General features: G+C 32.1%; 3 protein-coding genes across 5 annotated transcripts; 1 reads left to right on the forward strand and 2 right to left on the reverse strand.

The window, feature by feature from the left end:
- The first annotated feature begins 2,404 nt into the window (after positions 1–2,404).
- On the forward strand, positions 2,405–4,578 carry LOC113864407 (putative clathrin assembly protein At4g40080). Its single transcript, XM_027498068.1, has one exon. It carries the CDS (start codon positions 2,472–2,474, stop codon positions 3,495–3,497), a length of 1,026 nt encoding a protein of 341 aa, XP_027353869.1. The 5' UTR covers positions 2,405–2,471; the 3' UTR covers positions 3,498–4,578.
- Positions 4,579–5,722: 1,144 nt separating this feature from the next.
- LOC113864406 (protein DETOXIFICATION 27-like) lies at positions 5,723–17,039 on the reverse strand. 3 transcript variants are annotated; one of them, XM_027498066.1, is made up of 10 exons: positions 17,033–17,039; positions 14,694–14,703; positions 9,947–10,288; positions 9,183–9,724; positions 9,010–9,096; positions 8,534–8,590; positions 6,734–6,972; positions 6,350–6,468; positions 6,174–6,263; positions 5,723–6,067 (listed from the first exon to the last, which is right to left on the reverse strand). In XM_027498066.1, exons 3-10 carry the CDS (start codon positions 10,229–10,231, stop codon positions 5,993–5,995), a joined length of 1,494 nt encoding a protein of 497 aa, XP_027353867.1. In that variant the 5' UTR covers positions 10,232–10,288; positions 14,694–14,703; positions 17,033–17,039; the 3' UTR covers positions 5,723–5,992. The 3 variants fall into 3 exon arrangements, with proteins under 3 accessions (XP_027353867.1, XP_027353866.1, XP_027353868.1); XM_027498065.1 differs by lacking the exons at positions 14,694–14,703; positions 17,033–17,039 and having other exon boundaries at positions 9,947–10,418; XM_027498067.1 differs by lacking the exons at positions 14,694–14,703; positions 17,033–17,039 and having other exon boundaries at positions 5,797–6,067; positions 9,010–9,075; positions 9,947–10,319.
- On the reverse strand, positions 12,591–17,308 carry LOC113866169 (protein DETOXIFICATION 27-like). The gene is made up of 8 exons (XM_027501053.1): positions 17,051–17,308; positions 16,234–16,775; positions 16,038–16,124; positions 15,886–15,942; positions 14,075–14,313; positions 13,278–13,396; positions 12,880–12,966; positions 12,591–12,641 (listed from the first exon to the last, which is right to left on the reverse strand). The coding sequence occupies exons 1-8, from the start codon at positions 17,306–17,308 to the stop codon at positions 12,591–12,593; spliced, it is 1,440 nt and encodes a 479-aa protein (XP_027356854.1).
- Positions 17,309–18,238: the final 930 nt, after the last annotated feature.

Genomic DNA, 18,238 nt, shown 5'->3' on the forward strand with positions numbered 1-18,238 from the left:
TCTTGGATATCGGGTCTTTAATATTATTCATCACAAATTCGTATATTTTTTTCTATTTTTAAATTGACTAATTCAACCCCTCCCCGTTTTATGTAATTTTAATTATGAAAAAAATATATAGATCATTATTGAAACAAATATTGTATCCTCTATCAAATTTATATACGTTATATAAATTAATGATAATATTTATAATATTAAATAAATTATCAATGTTGTCTGTAATTTTCAAGCATGCATTAAAATAGTATGTTTGCATAGCCCAACATTCAACATAGAACTAATGATGTCAAGGTATTTTTCAAAGACTCATTTGATATACTAATTTATGTGTTAGGGACTAATTTGATGGTGTGAAACATTGGAGGTCAGTTTTATGATTTGAATTGTGTTAAAAATTATGTTTTTGCACATTATGTTTTCATAACAAAAAAAATGTTACATCTTGTTATTACAGACTAAAACATAGTTGTCTTCTTGACACAATAATTAACTAAACTTCCGTAATTAGCAACCTCAAATTACAAAGAAAAAATAAATTCCACCTTCAAAACAGGTCACTTGTTACCAACCCTCATTCGTTTACCCTAAGCAATCTCACTATTAGTGGTGTTATGCCAAAAAGGAAAACATGTTTTAAAGTAATTTTGTGTACAGATAATGAAAAAAAAATAGAATGAGTTCAAAGAAAAAAAATGTCACTAGGAAAATTATGCAAAAAGGTGACGTGTATATAAGCGATTCATAAAAAATAAAAAAAAAGGGCCGTAAATCACAACGGAAAAAGTCATTGATGCAATAGTGAAAGACATATAAAAATTATGTGTGCATAAGATAAGGCTCAACATTTAATGTTTGAAGGCAAATTCCAATAAATAATGCAATAATCAAATTCGTAATATTTAACAATTCAAGTAAATCATCAAATTCATTCCTAATGTACTACACATTCATCAAGTTAATCACTAACATATTAATTTATACATCAAATGAGTTTTTGAATAACACTTTAACAAAATTAACGAGCTACATAACTTTTTTTTTATTAATAAAATTAAAAAATTACAATGATAGAACCTGATTTAAAAGATGACAGTATAAATTTTCTTAATGTATAAATTAATTTAACAAATACGTAAAATATTAAGGAGGGAGTAAATAATTTACTCTCAAATGAATTTGGATGTTGAAATTTCAGGGTCTAACGATGCTCCTGGTCGACGTTTCTATCCATTTCTTTGACCAAAATTTCGACGTCGTTTTTGTTTTCTTCCCAATCAATAGTCACTTTCCTTGCATTACCAATTTTCCAACAAATTATCTGTTAGTTTTCTTGGTCTATTGAGTTTTTTGTTTTTCTATGGGAAGGGGTCCACTCTTCTGAATTTTTCGTCCTCCTTAAGCCTTCGAGGTGGTCCACGTATGACACTGTCTCTGCAGATTCTATCGTACTAACATGTGAAACGCATGTTTAGAGAAAGTACGAATTTTTCGTTTATTTTTATAAATTTATCAATATGAGTTATTTAAATAAATTTATGTTAATTTATTTCGATAATTTTTATGTTTAAACTTATGTTATAAGTCTTCATAAAGATGTGTTAAATAAGCACTCCACCTTGATTATTAATACATAGTTTTTCTTCTTTTGCAGTGTAGCGTATAAAATGACATACGCGGAAATTGAGAGTCACTGGGAGAAATATCAAGAAGATTGGGCCCATAAGAAAATCACATACATAAAGGTTAGACCCAACTTGCATGTAGATTCGGGCTCTGTGTTTCCCACCTTATTCCAAGCCCAAGCCTGAAATGAATATAATCTAGGCCCGAAAAATGTTCAACGTAGCATTAAATAGATCCATCCATCGCTTGCCCAATTCCTTTATGCTGAACGCTAAGAAATTACCGATCAAAGTTATTTTAAGACTATTACTATAAAATACGTTTTGTTAGAGTATATGATATCATAATACATGATCATTAACTTAATTAATTCATAAAGTAAATATTTATATCATAAGAAATAAAAAATTACATTATATTTAAATAATAAAAACTTCACCTTTCATATAATAAAACAAGAAGATGAAATCATAAGTAGCCACAAATTAATTAAACCTACTTAATAATAAATAGTGGTCAATCTCGAGTAGGGAGAAAAAGAAAAAGAAAACTAGGTTGCTTGGCCGCGTTAACAAGAGATGATGGAAAACGCTGGGAAGCAGAGTATGAATAAGTGAATAGACCAAACAACCACATCAAAATTATATGGTCTTAAACCATTCATCTCGCTATTTCCAATTAAATGATAGAAGAGAAATCATGACCCAAATAAACGACGTCGTTTTGCTTTTCCACAAATAATTTAAGTATAGAATGCGTGTTGGGTCCGAGTGAGACTGAGTCCTAACTCTCCAGACACTTTATATTCTCCAAATCTCCACCGTTTCGCTCCAAACATTTTCTCAATGGCCCAACAAAAGAGGCTAAGAAACATCGCTCACAACCTCAAAGACAAAGCCTCGGTCATCGCAGCAGCGCTATCAATCAAGCGCCACGTGTCATCCGTCCGCGTCCACGTCATCCGCGCCACCACGCACGCCCTCGCCGCCCCTCCCTCCGACGATAAAATCGCTGCCGTCCTCGCCGTCGGGCACGGCTCCCACCTTCTCCCGCGCGCCTGCATCAACGCCCTCATGGACCGCCTGCACCATACCGGAAGTGCCACGGTGGCACTCAAATGCCTCTTCACACTCCACAACGTGGTCGTGAAGGGACCCTTCACTCTCAAGGACCAACTCTCCTGTTACCCTTCCTACGGTGGCCACAATTTTCTTAACCTTTCAACTTTCCGCGACGACTCGGACGTGGAATCCTTAGAACTAAGTTCCTGGGTTCGTTGGTACGCGAGAGTTTTAGAACTGAGCTTATCGGTTTCCAGAATCTTGGGTTATTATTTGAACTCTTCTTCAACCTCAACAACCCAAGACAGAAAGTGTTTGGTTTTGCGGAATTCAAACGCTGATTTGTTGTACAAACTGGAGTGTCTCGTTGTTTTCGTTGAGCAAATAAGTCACGTGCCTGAGTCTTTGCACCTTCAGAGGAACGAGTTGGTGTACGAAATAGTGAGGTTGGTGGGTGAAGATTATGGGAGCGTGCAGGGTGAGATTTTGGTGAGATTGGAAGAACTTGGGAACAGGATGGAGGAAATGGAAGTGAGTGAGTTGAACGAGTTGGCTGGTTATTTGAGAAGATTGGAAAAGAGTCAAGAAAAGTTGGTGCTTTTATTTGTGAACAGGAGAAAGAATAATGGGTTTTGGGATTTGATTGAAAAGACTAAAACGAAGGGGGTGAAGAAGAAGGAAGAGATAGAAGGGAAGTGGCTCACGGTGGTGACTACTAGCGCCGCCGAGTTGACTCGGTCGACAAACCCGTTTCTTGAGCCGGGGCAACTCAGTCCGGTCCCACGGTTAAGTTTTGCAACGGTAAGATGACAAGTGGCAACGGTCACTTTCATGAAGGAGGAAATTACTTTCATTTTTTTGTCCCTTTATTTTGTGGGAATCCGCAGCCTGCACCTTCGGTGGGGAGTGTGGGCACATACTTTTTTGTTTTTCTTTTTTATTTTCTTTCAATTGGTGTGGGGTTCGCTGTCTGTCGTTGTGTGCATAATTAAAGTGAAAGACAGATATTATCATCTGCATCATCATTTCTGTAACAAAATTAAAGGAAGAGATTTAGGAGAGTTTTTTTTGTTTTTTTAAATGGAATTGTATAAGCAGACGTGAGATGGACAATTGGTTTCAATTAGTTCAAGTTCTTTTTCTTTCTTTCAATGTTCAGATTTTAGATAACTGATTAATTTTTCATCATTTATAAAGCTCTCAACCCATTTTTCAGAACTATAGTTTTCATCTACCCTAAAGGTTCTCTCTTTTCATTAAATGAATAAAAGTCAACAAGCCAAAGTTTATTGTGAATTATTGCGAGATACTACCAAGCTCATTATCTAACGAAACCAACCTGTCAAACTTCAACATGCAACAATTTATCATTTTTCATTATCTAGATATCGAAGTCATCGTCTTGAAATGATCAAAATATACTAAATGTAATTGACAAGAAACATAACAAAGTTAGTGAGCGGTTATAAAATATTGAATGAAATTCATGTTAAAGTAAGAAAATATTTCATCATGGCCACCATCATTGGACGAACTATTTAATAAAACAAACTCATAGTTTTCATACTTCAAAGTCCGTAGCACAAAAACAAATGTGCCTTCTGAATATGCTTCTGATTGATTATAGACAAAGCCCTATATCTTAAACACCAATACACCAGAAGATCTCAAACCCGTTAGATATTACCTTACGGATTGGAGAGCTTCACGTGACATATTGATTCAGTATTTTGTTTGTCTGTCAGTTCTACCTACGTATCTCATCTACTGGACGGGCTTGTTGGGCCTCTCCTTGCAATAATCGTTTGTTAGCATATTTCTTCTTCACCGGGCCTTGTTTTGAATGCCTCCGGGTTTGACTTCTTTGGGCCTGAGTTGGAAATCCGAAGATCTTTACACGAAAAAAAAAATCCTAGTTCTAATGAACTCGAGCCTAATCCCATTACGTACACTACCTTATCGATTGAGGAGTGAAATTAAATTAGTATTAAAAAAAACTCAGTACAATAATTTTTTACAGTGATACTAGTGGTGTGGTGTCTTTGTGGGACCTAAAGCGCCGCATGGTGTGCAGTAACGCTAATTTAATTTAGCCCCACTATAATGTCACTGACCTAACCGAAAATGAAATTTGGAGAAACTTTTGACATTGGTGCCTCTGTTAGGAATAAGGAATAAGGTAGAATTTTTTGCAAGGTAAATAAAATTACATTTTTAGAAATATTATGATCAGATGTCACTCTTAGGTATATTGAAAAGAATCTTTTGTTAAACACCCTTGTTAGGTAAGTTGAAAAACATCATTCATTGAAATAATTTTGAATGATAGAAAAAATAGTAGTAATTGGATAGTAGTTCCTATATAAGTTGAAGCATTTTTAAGAGTTAACAACTTCGATTATTACCAAAACTTTGTATTTAACATCAACTTTAGTTTCTTGTTAATTAATGTAATTACGAAATCATTTATTTTATTTTGCGTGCAAGGTTTCGCAAGTGGTTTGTAATAAATTAAGAAAAAAAATCATATTTCAATTCCTGTAAAAAAAAAAAAAACTAATCGAAACTCATATTTACTCTAGTTATTCGTCAAAAAACTGATAAGAAAAATATATTAATATGTTATTATTTGTTTAATTATCAATTACTTTCCCACTCGTATTATGTACGTAGTTGATAAAATGATTTAGAGGAAAATTTACTTTTACTTACTAGTTCTTTTAAGAGTTTTAAAATCAATTATTTCTTGATAAAATGATTACCAAGCATGAACCGAATCACCTCGAATCAACTAATTTCATCCACCACTCATTTTCTTTTAATTAAATTAACTCTTCCATATTTCTTAACAATTCGAATGCTAAATTAATTAATTTAATTATTGCATTTAAAAATTTTAACCAAATAAATAAATTTTATAAAAATAAAATTATTAAATAATTTATCATGTTACCTTATTTTAATATGTAATATATTTTTAAAATATAAATATATACAAATTTTAGATACATAATGATAAAAGATAATAAAAAATGATTTAATGATGAGATCGGTCAATCACGCTTTTTATAACAAAAATTAACTTCAATTCATCGGATATGTTTAAATTGTACATAATAAATTTCCATGCAGGGTTTAAATTACTACACAAGTATATATGGTAACATATCTATACTAAAGAATTTCTAAGCAGGGCTAATATGATTAACAATTTGGGTGAATTTAAAGAATAATACATACATGCAAAACACCAGCAACAGACCCCAGACTGGTGAACGGGCAAATTGCATTGGCCAAATCGAATATTAATTGGAGGTCTCCACTTGTCCATTGGAGTTAGATTTTGACCATTTATTGACACGAGAGTAAGCTTTCTCGGCCTGCAAATGCAATTAATTAAAACAAAAATACAAGAATAAGCACACGATACTGATAACATGGGTATAGGATTAGAAAGAACTAGTTTATTTTTATGTTGAACTCTACCTCCTTTTCCCAGTTACATCGCGCAGTTACTATGATCAGTATCAGCGTTTGGATGGCGGTTCCACCAAAGATCATGCCCCCCCAGATGCCCTGCCACATGCATAATAACACCATTATCATGTTAATTATGAACACAAATGTTTAGATGTGGTAATTAAGTAATAGAATATACGTACAGTGACACCACTTTTGAAGACCCATCCCATGAGAATTCCGAGTGGGAGCCCGATAACGTAGTAGCATCCTATGTTAATATATGCTACGAATGCTTGCCATCCCGAACCAACAGCCACTCCTACATATTATATTACATATGATGATGACAATTACACTTCAAGATAACAAATTAATTAATAAGCCGAACACCACACATGTAAGTCTTGGGGAAGTAGGGGACCAACTTAAACTAAGATTCCGTACGTATCTTTTTAAATTACTATAAAAGTTCAATAATTTAATGGGTTAGGTTGGGTTCCTAATTTAGGAATTTTAATTAGATTTCTTCGTCCAGTTTTTTTGGAGGATCCTGTATGTAATGAGATGATGATATTATTATTTACCTGACAAAATGGGTTGAACACTGTTGAGAAGAATGGTGACCGCTAGCAGTAATGCCATATCGTCAACAGCTTCAAGTACAGAAGTACTGGTGGTGAATATGTATGCAAACTGGTCATGGAATATCATTATGAGAGCGCAGAAGATGAGCCCGATCACTGTTGATTGTACCACTGATACTTGAGTTGCAAATTTTGCTGCTTTCCCGTTGCCTGCTCCTAGCTCATTTGCCACCCTTACCCTGTAAATAACATAAGCATGGTTCAATTCGATGAAATTAATAACACACATCTATATTGTAATTTCCGTTAATTAAAAATTTATATATACATATTATAATAATTGAACATATGCAAACTATTGTAAACCAATATTAACAATAAATAATCATTTTTTTAAATATAATTGACCGAACACACGTTAATTTATGGGGAAGACATTATTATCTATACAAAGTTAGGTAACTATTCTTTTCATTTGTCAAGTAATAGAAAAAGGTAGAAACGACTTTGAAAATTAAAGGTCAATCCATGATTAAGCAGATGCTATTTATATGCTTTTCTTATCCAATTCATACTGACAAGACACAAGAACCAGGATCCTGCCTCATAATATCTAATGATAAGTGTAAATGAAATAATATATTTTACATATTATTTAAATATTTTAGGATATAACACATCCATACTAAAAGGAATGGAAATCTACTTGGCCACGCCATGCAATTCCAACTTTTTGCCCAAAAAGAAGAGATAAAGGAAAACATAAAAGATAAATATGAAGTTACTCGTCGAAGTAGAATACCCAGGTCATTGCCATAATTTTTTGCATGAAATTTTTTGCCCGCAAATCTTTATACAAAAAATATTTACACTTCAATTTTAAAAAGTACTCGTTAGTTTTTAAATGTTTTATTTACCATCAGTTTTCAAAAAAATGAAAAAGATGTCAGTTATTTTTAATTTTTAACTCATATAAAATTTAAATAAATAATATTTTAAAGCAAAAATAATATAAGAAATGTAAGGGGAATGTAAACGATGGTGACTAGTGATATATCAGATATCTGTGAGAATTTTTCCATGAAAGATGGTTTTACACCTCCTCAGACAACTTAAACACGGAAAGTTAGTCCACAATAAATCAAGAGTTCGGGAGAGAGGGAAGAAAGTGCATGTCAGTATATCTATCTATAAGAATCGCACTTTTCTGGTCTATAATAAATAATCATTATATTATATTGAGTGTGCGTTTATATTGAAATATTTTATTAATTATTTTCAAAATTTTATAAAAAACATTTAATTTTATTTGAAACTTAAAAAATTATAGTTTTTTATTTTTAATAAATAAAACTTTAAATTTTATTATTAAAAATTATTTATTTATTTGAAGTTAACTTTTTATTTTTTATTTAAATCACAAATATCATCTATAAAGAGAGGTAATTCTCCACATGTCTAGTTTTCTAGGGTTTATATTCAGTAATTAATTATTTAAATACAAAATTAATACATATAATTTATTTTTAATTTCACCACAAAAAAATAATTTTTGCAAACAATTTATATATAATAATTATTTTAAAACTACAAGTCACTTAACATATCTAAACATAGATTTTATATTATATAAAATTTATCACAATATTTAATTATAAATTTAATTAATTATTAAAATAAACCTTTTAACTAGTTCATAAACAAATTTAAATTATAAACCAAAAATAATAACTTTTAATTTTAAAAATAAATAAAATACCTTCTAATTAAAAGAGGGAAAAAAAGAACTCAACAACTTACCCAACACCGGCGAAGAATGCCAGAGGAATCATCATCTCCCATCCGTTTATTGTCATACTGCAAAACCAAATCCAAAGCAACCGTATAGTTAAAATTCATTAAAAAAAGAAAATAAGTTATTTTTACACTTTTTTATGATATATTTTTATAGCAATATTTTTCAATGCGCCAGTTGTTTTAATTTATATGCATTTTATTTTTCCTCGTAATTATAAAAAAATATAATTTTTCAAACATATGAAGCGTAAATTAGACGCAAATGGAAGATATAAAATTATAAGGAGCAGAATTTCTATGCAATAATAAAAAAAAAAACATTTGTTATATTGTAATTATTACAGTAGAGGAGGATGAGAAATATAACGAAAATAAGCCCAAAAGAAAAACATAAAACAAATATTAAAGAAAGTAAAAGTAAAGAAAATAAAACAAAAAAACTTTAAAATATTATAGACAAACCAGTTCAAACTACTTACCACACTGACAATGCATCGACAGCAATAGTGGCATTCTCCAACTGGCCTGTCATGAGTACCAATATCCTGTAGTACCAGTTTTCTAAGCTGCATCAACATTCAGCATTCAGCCATGTAAATTAGCACAACGTTAAAGGGGGAGAACAACTCAAGAAACAAAGAAACCATAATACCATAACATGACCCCAGAAGCAGCAGAGAGTTTGAGGAACTCCCAGAGTCCAGAAAATGCTTCCATGGAAAAACCAGTCCAAGTTAAAGGGCATCCACCATAGGCAGTGTAAGCATACATACCAAACACCAAAACCCACCACGAAAGGTCCAAAGCAATAGCCGCACCATAAAGTCCAAAATCCCACACATACATCAAGAGCCAGCTGGTGACAACATTAACCACCAAGCCCAGCAACGAAACCCAAGCAATAACAGCGGTTTTGAGCTGGCACTGAAGAAACCTCTGCAGAGGGAATTGAAAAGCGAAACTGAAGTGCAGAGGAATGAGCCAAACTGCCACAACCCCACTCCACTCTGCCACGTCATCTGGTTGGCCAAGGAATTTCAGAAGCGGGGTGGCGAAGACGTAAAACGGCAACAACAAGAAACAGCACATGAACAGAACAATCCATGACCTCTGCATGTATATACCCATCATGTGGTATCTCTTCGCCCCAAACGCTTGCCCGCACAGTGTCTCCAACGCGCTCGCCATCCCCAACTATTCTCAACCACAACACACAAATCAAAATATTTGCTGTTAAAAAATGGGGAATCCAATTTGTTGGACTCGATTTGACTTCTGAAAAAAATATAATAAATATATATTTTTCAAATACTTAAAGTATCTCATGTTTCATAGTTTTATTATTTTCAAGAATAAAACTGAATTAAAAAAAAAAAAGAATTAACAAAATTGGAACTAAATAGAGAGAGGACTTACTAGAAGGCCGAAATTGAAGCCAACGATGACGGTGTTAGCAATAGAGATGGAAGCGAGTTGAACTTCACCGAGGTGACCGGCGAAGGCTTGGGTTACGACGTTCATGGTGAATGCAGCGATGCGGCTGAAGATAGAGGGGCCGACAATGAGCCATAGCTTTTTGGTTTCAACCCAGAGCTTGTTGCGAAAGGGTTGTTCATCTTGAGATTGAATCGGAAGGTCTTTAGGTAAGAGGGATTGGGTGAGATTATTGGCATGTTCATGGTCTCTCTCTAGGCTCCCCATGGCTTGAGAAGAATAGAATCTTGAGTGAAAGGGACTTTATCGGCGACGTGGTTTACGCTTCTATAAACATAAAGAAAATAACGATCCTCATCTCCAAATTGGATTGCTCATTGTTATATCCCACGTGTGTGGTTACGCCTCCCTTCAAAACTGTTCCCACCTATGCCTGCCATCTAATGTTTTTGATATTTTTTTATATGATATGATTCATATTTATTTATATTTTAATATGCTTCCTCCTCATATGTATCAAGGCGACACTCATTGCATGTAAGACAAATGTCAAGTGTGCAGTTTACTTTCCCAATTTAAATTATTCATTCTCCCCATATCACTTAAATCCATTTTCGTGATTATTCATGAATATAATTTCGGTAGCTTTTTATTTTAGTTTTAATTATATATATTTTTTATCTTTCTAAATTAGCACGTGATGTGCAATTTTGTATTTGTTTAATTGCTTTGAATCGCAAGTAATTAATACTTGATTGTGAGATCTTCAAGAAGATAAGTGGAAGTTAAAACTTAATCAGCTTTAAAGTTGGTATGAATTATTTTATTCATATACTAAATACTTGTTTTGAGACCCACATAATTAGTGATCATTAGTATAATAAAAACGACATGAAAATTTGAGAACAAAAGTGTATAATAGATTCTACCCTCTCTTGTTCTCCAGATGTTGTGTCCAAGGGCCAGTGGAGACGATAAAATACGAAATAATATGATATAAAATTTAAATAAAAATAAGCTATAATAAAAATAAAATATTTATTTTATTTTATATTTAATATATCAATCTAAATTTATTATTATTTATTATATTTATTTTTTTTCTAAAACTTTGTTGGCATAAATCAATATATCATATATTCAATTAACAATATATATCACTTCACTGTTATAAAAAGACTTTCTACAATATGTTTTTACATTAATTAACAAGTAACCAATTTAATTAAAATGCAGTAATTTTTTTAAAATTAATAGAAACTTTTTAATATCAGTTGTAAAAATAACTGATACAGAACATATTTTTGTCATTAGTTGTTTTTTATTTGAAATAGAAAGTGGAGCAAATAGAAAAATAGAGAAAATATTGAAATTTTGAAAAAAAAATTGTGCAAACTTCTCTCTTATGAAAGTTTTGAGTTGGATAAATCTAAAAAAATTATATAAAATAGATATATAATATTTATAAATCGTAGATTTGTACTAAAAGTTATATTGATTCAAAATTTATGACTAAAATTTTAAAATTTTTTATATTAATTATTTTTGAAATTAATGTAAAATTAATTCAAAATAAAAATATTTCATTTTCGTGTACTTTGTACTTTCTGCATTAATTGATGTAGAAAGAATTTTTTATATCGATTCTAAGAACACTGAATATAGAAAGGCTTTTTTCACATTGATTTCAAAAAAATTAGCGTAAAAAAATACTTTTTACCATAGTTATTTCTAAAAAAGATATAAAACTAATTCAAAATAAAATATTTTAAAGGCACATGACGATGAAATAGCATAAATTAAAGTCAAAGAATCCAAATTTTTACTGACATTTTCAAATTTTTGGTAAGATTTTTGCTTCATTTTTTGTTGTCCTCCGTCATTAGCAAACACAATTTTTTATACAGGTATATCAATTATTTTACTTAGCTCGATTCTCTATCTTTACTTTTTCATTGACGAACGTTATATATTTTTTATTAACAAACATAGAATATTTTTTTATTTAAAAACTATCAATAAATATCAACAAAAAATTGACACAAACACTAAATATTGATAAACCTTAACAAAGAACATTACATATTTTTTATTTATAAATTTAACAAAAATTAAATATTGAATAAATATTAACGTGTAAAAAAACAAATATTAAGACTATTAACATTAATAAATATTGTTAAACTATATGAGGAACACCGATTAACATTAATGAAAGGAAAGAACATTTTCTTCATCGTTTGTGTGGGTTCATCAGCTTAAGTTAAAAGTAATTTTTAACTGATGTAAAAGAATTTTTTTTATACTAGTGCTTTGAGTTGAATCATAATTTTAATAAACAATATATTCAGTTACTGCATCACAAAAGTTAAATTTGATAAACACTTTATTTATAAAATCGCGAATCATAATTTTAGAAATAAAATAGATACATACGGGAAAAGAAAAAGCAAAATGCGAACCATATCAGTACATCCCGTTTCAGCCATTAAAAATACATTTCAAGGGATAAAAAATTGATAGGGAAAGCATCATAATTGTGTGATTGAGGTGGTGTTTTAAGAGGCAAAGGATAAAAATACATTAAACAGAGTAATATTTTCAGTAAATACGAATTTCACCGTTGTTATCTGTTGGGCGATGCCTCCTCTATAATAAGAACCTGGGCTTTTCGTACCTACCAACAAGTAACCACACGGCTGTTACCAGTTTCTACGGTCACAAGAACACTATATGTCACTTCAACAGTGGTATATAATAGACTGTGTGTACTTTTAAGTAAAGAACAGAACTAGATATGTGATTGAAAAAATGATGTCTTACAATTTAATTTAAATGGATGAAGAACGAATCCAAAGAAAATAAAACAAAACGGTTCCTTTCCGTGATAAAAGGCTATGCGTGGAAAAACATACCTCTTTGTCCCAATCATATCTCATCGTGATCAAAGTCAAGATCAATGTTTGAACCACCGTTCCACTCATCATTCCAGTCCACATACCCTGCACGTAGAATAAATATATCATCACCGTTCAAAAATCTTAAAATAACTGTACCGGATAGGCATTATTCAGTTTTCTCCCAAAAAAAAACCGAATACCCCTTGTCCACATTCTTAGACCAGGGTATCAACACTCCTTCGACTTTATCCTAGGATCAGAGGTATCAAATAACCTCGGCCCTGTTATACCAACAGTTATTAAGTTTTTTATACTAATTTTTTATTTAAAATTTTAAACAGTATTTTGAAGGTACTGGTTAGCAGTTACCGAGTAGAATATTCAGTTCTGTGCAGCATTACAGGTACACTTACAACAATACCCGAAGGTAGCAACGAGCCTAGGAGAATCCCGAGAGGTATTCCAACCAAGTAGTAACTACCAACGTTTATATAAGCCACCACAGCTTGCGAACCACATCCAACTGCTACCCCTGTTTTGGAAAGAAAGAGAAAGTCATATTTCTGTATTGAAGCTGAATATCGTGTGTATTATTGTTGCATTCAAATAGAATCGGAGAGTATATTTGTATATATACAGCTGCATATATGAAAAAGGGAAGTTTAACTACCTAAGTGGAAATAAACGAACTGACTAACAGGTTAAATAGAATTTGCATATTTAATCTGAATATTTGTTATTATTCTCTAATACTGCTAAAAAGAATGTATATTCTGTGTGTTGTTTTTATTCAATGCTGATACATATATTTATACATACAATTCACAAAGGTACTAACAAAACTGACAACTAGCTAAATGAGGAAACGACAGATATCAGTTCCTAAGTTTATGCTAACAATTAAATAAAGGGATCAATTACAATCATTCCAAATTACACGCTTGATATGTTGCGGATAGAGCTGGATGTGCATCATATGTGGGCATGATTCTCTGCATCATATGTGGGCGTGATTCTCTCATTAAATACCTTAAATCCAATAGATACCAGCACTAGGACGAAAACAACAACAATCAAATCTTACTCGATAAAAAACTAAATTTTTAAAATTATTATTTAATCAAAAGATGTCTACGATAGAAATTGTATCTCCAATTCAGAAATTCAAAGTTGAGTTGGGTGTTAATAAAGTGTACTATTAGATACTCACCTGAAAGAACTGGTTGAATGCAATTAAGAAGGATAGTAAAGGCTAACAAGATTGCCAGCTCATTGACCATTTGGATAACAGACGAGCTCGACGTAAAGATCAACGCAAGCTGCTCATTGAAGACCACAATTATCAACCAAAATATAAATCCCACTAACACAGTATTTACCACTGAAACAACAGTGGCAAATTTTGCCCCTTCTGCATTGCCTGCGCCAAGCTCGTTTGCTACACGCACCCTGTGTTGAAGAATGTTAGATGAATAAAATGGAGAAAATTTTAGTTGTTTTGTGCTGAGGCAATCAGGCAGAGTGTTTTCCTCTTCTTTTTTTCCATGAAATAGATGAAATTTTTACTTATTTGCTTAGACATAGATAATGAAGATATCATGTTTGATATTATTTGCAGAAACTAGTTGGCTGTTACGACGACTAGCTTATGTTGCATCAAAGAATAAAAGCATGTACTTTTACAGCTTACCTTTGCATTGATCAATATTGACTCCAATAAGGCCAGTAGATTATTGAGAAGTTCCATTGAAATTAAAGGAAATAAGGTAGATTTCTGATTAAAATATTGGAAAGAGAAAGCTTGACAACTTTCTTAGATACTTTTGAACCTTTGATTAACTTTGGAGGATGTTGTAATTTTTGGAAGCATGAAAAATCCTCAGATACTTGTTAAATATTCTGAATGTTTAATTTACTAAACTTGAGGCAGGATCTGTCAATCTGTCTAGCGATGTTAAAATGCAATTAGACCAAAGATAATTTAACTTGAGGGAGAGTTAGATAATAAAAAGCCTCACCTATATTAATGAGTTAGCAATCAATTAAAGTGTATAAGATGACTATAAGGACCTGTTTGGTAGTCAAGATAGGATAATTTATCCTATCTTATTTTATTTTTGGTATTTGTTGAACAACAAGATGACTCATCCTAACTCTAAATTGTCAAGTTTGTATAAAATAAACAGATCACTCATCCTTGCGGTTTACTCTCTTCCTAAGCTTGAATCGAAACCCAATCAAAATTCTAATACATAACAAAACGAGATAAAAACAGTACGTATTCAACTGCCGCACCACCACTGGTATATACAATTATCTCCAATCACATCTTCGCAACACTCTCAAAAAGCAAATTGAAGTTCTAGATATTACCATTGTACTTTCTGTCTCGTCATAATCAATCAACACGACTGCGCAAGGATGGTTTTGTATTTATTCACGGGTTCTGATTCAGAAGACTAATTCAATTTGACTATTAGTACATCATATAATACGCAACTCTTGGGACCCCCAAACTGTACCGCTCAACTAACTAATGTCTCAATCTAGCTAACGAGGAGTCTAGTCTTGGAGGGTTTGAATATTGCTTGGAGACTAGGATTCAAACGCATTAAGTTGCAATTAGATTCTTTGGTGGTAACTAAAGTCATTATAAGCAATGAAGAAGGGAGCTATCAAGGTAGTCAAAAGGATAAGAGACTTTCTTGAGTTAGATTGGCAGATTGAAGTTACCCACATCTACAGGGAGGCCAACCTTTGTACTGATACGTTTGCTAATATGGCTTGCAATCATAACTTAGTGCTATTAGTTTATTCTCAATCTCCAACAGAACTAGAGCAACTATTGCTTCATGATGTAATGGGTGTTCCTACACCCGTTGTATCCATCTGTAATCTTTTTCTTTTAGGACTTTAGCCTCCGTTGTTACCAAGAAAAAAAAAAGTTTTCTCCTAACTAGCAATCCATAGTTACCACATTTTAAGAGAGAAATAAAGGAAAACTTACAACCAGTGACATACCCGGTTGCAGCCAAAAATGCAAGCGGTATCATTGATTCCCAACCATATATAGTTACACTGCCATGCCAGGTAAGAATTTAATTCAACAAAAATCCAATAAGTGTATCCAATGCACAGTGCAATTAAAATACGGTTAAAAGAGAAAAAATTACCAGACGGAAAGAGCATCGATCGCAATCTCAGTGTTGTGCATATACCCAGACACTATAAGCAAAAGTCTGTAATAAAAGTTCTCTAACCTGCAATATTACATTAATACGCCATTCTAAGAATCACATTAATCTCAAAGTTAAGGAACTATGTATAACTAAGTGGCAGATAACATATAACATATACAATGACACTAACGCAACCATGACCCCAGAAGCGAAAGAGAGTTTGAAGAACTCCCACAGGCCAACAAAAGCTTCAGCAGAAAAACCAGTCCAAGAATGAGGACACCCACCAAAGATGGTATACCCAAGCAATCCCAAAACCGAGAGCCACCAGGAGAAACCAATGGTTAGTGCAGTTCCAACAATCCCAATTCTCATCTTCTCGACAAAAACCCAACTCACTAGCACATGGATGGCAAGAGCTCCCCCAGAAACCCAGGCTATGATAGCGGTCTTCAGCTGGCACTGCAAGAACCTCTGCAGCGTGAACTGAAACGGGAAGCTCAAGTGAAACGGTATCAACCAAAAGGCCACCACACCCGCTTGCTCCGCCACCGCATCGGGTTGTCCTATGAACTTCAATAGAGGCGTGGCGAACAAGAACATGGGCAACATTAAAACGGATGACATAAATAGAACCACCCACGAACGTTGTAAGTAAATGCCCAACATGTGCTGCTGTCCCGCGCCGTAAGCTTGCCCGCAGAGTGTCTCAAGCGCACTCGCCATACCCAGCTAAAAGGGGAAAAGAAAAATGCCATTAACGTTGACACTTTTTATTAATTTTTTTTGGTAAAGAGGCACTTTTTTGATTGATTATTATTTAAAATATCAAACTATTTATTTTTATCAATTAATTATTATTTAAAATATTGTTTAAAGTTTTAACTTTCAAAAAATAAGAGTAGTAATGTGAAATGTGTTCAAGAACGTTGACTAAAATATAATGGTAGCATTCCTGAAATGGAAAATAGCAAAAGAGAAGTGGTAACTAATATTCTATTGTTTACCAAGAAGCCGAAGGTAATGGAGATGAGAACGGTGCAGGCAATGGAGATGGCGGCGAGATCGAGGTCACCGAGGTGGCCGGCGAAGGACTGGGTGACGACGGTGATGGAGAACATGGCGAGGCGGCTGAAGATGGAGGGTGCAGCTATGTGGCAGAGTTTCCTGGATTCGGAACATGTTCGTTGGAACAGAGAGAGAGAGGGTGGCGTTGACTGTATCAGTGGACGCTCTGTTTCTGCTTCGTTGAGGACATTTCCCATAGCTTTGGATAGAGAGATATTTGGAATAAAATGAAAGATGTTAGAGATATAACGCGACTTCGTTTTTTATTAAGAAGTAAACTCTTAATTGAGTCTTTAAAATTGGAAGCATTAGTCACTTTAATTTTTTATTTTATAAATTTTTAATTTTTTAAAATACCATTCATTTGTTTATTTAATTTTTATTATTATTTTGTATGAATTAAATTACTAAAATAAATCTTATCTTATAAAGTCAATAATTAAAATGAAGAATTTGTAAGGTTATAAATTAAAGTAATTCACAGTTATAATTTAAGAAATTAAAATAAAATTAGTCTACCTGTAAGACACGTACATATAGAATAAATATCACTGATATATATTATTGAAAAACATGCGTTACTAGTAATTTTTAACATATTCATTGTCAATTTTTTTAAAAAGTAGAGTACTTTTTCGTATATTACTTTTGATCTTATTTATAAGAAATTAATATTAAATTTTTTAATACAAATTATACAAAATAATTTTTTTAATATATATTAATTAATTTATAATTTTCACTAATTTATTATGAATTTTGTTTATCAAACTAATCACTCTTAGTGAACATATTTTTTTATTTTATATACAGTATTAATTAATATTATAAGTAGTTTTAAAATAAAACATTATGAAATAAAACTAATTTTATTTATCTTAATGAATTAAGTATTTATTTTGATAATACTCATACAACTTGCTTTAGGCGTTGAAAATAATGCTCCCAACGAGATCTAAAAATTTGCACTTATTAGTTATAAAGTTGAATATTGCAGACTCTATTGTGTATGATCCACGGATTTTGAATTAGTGGATGATTACTACATATCTAAACATTAGGATTGAACTAAATGAAATTATTCAAATGCATTATATATATATATATATATATATATATATACACAC

The sequence above is a fragment of the Abrus precatorius genome, unplaced genomic scaffold (assembly GCF_003935025.1).
Source record: "Abrus precatorius isolate BTA unplaced genomic scaffold, Abrus_2018 Scaffold4, whole genome shotgun sequence".
In the NCBI taxonomy this organism is placed as follows: Eukaryota; Viridiplantae; Streptophyta; class Magnoliopsida; order Fabales; family Fabaceae; genus Abrus; species Abrus precatorius.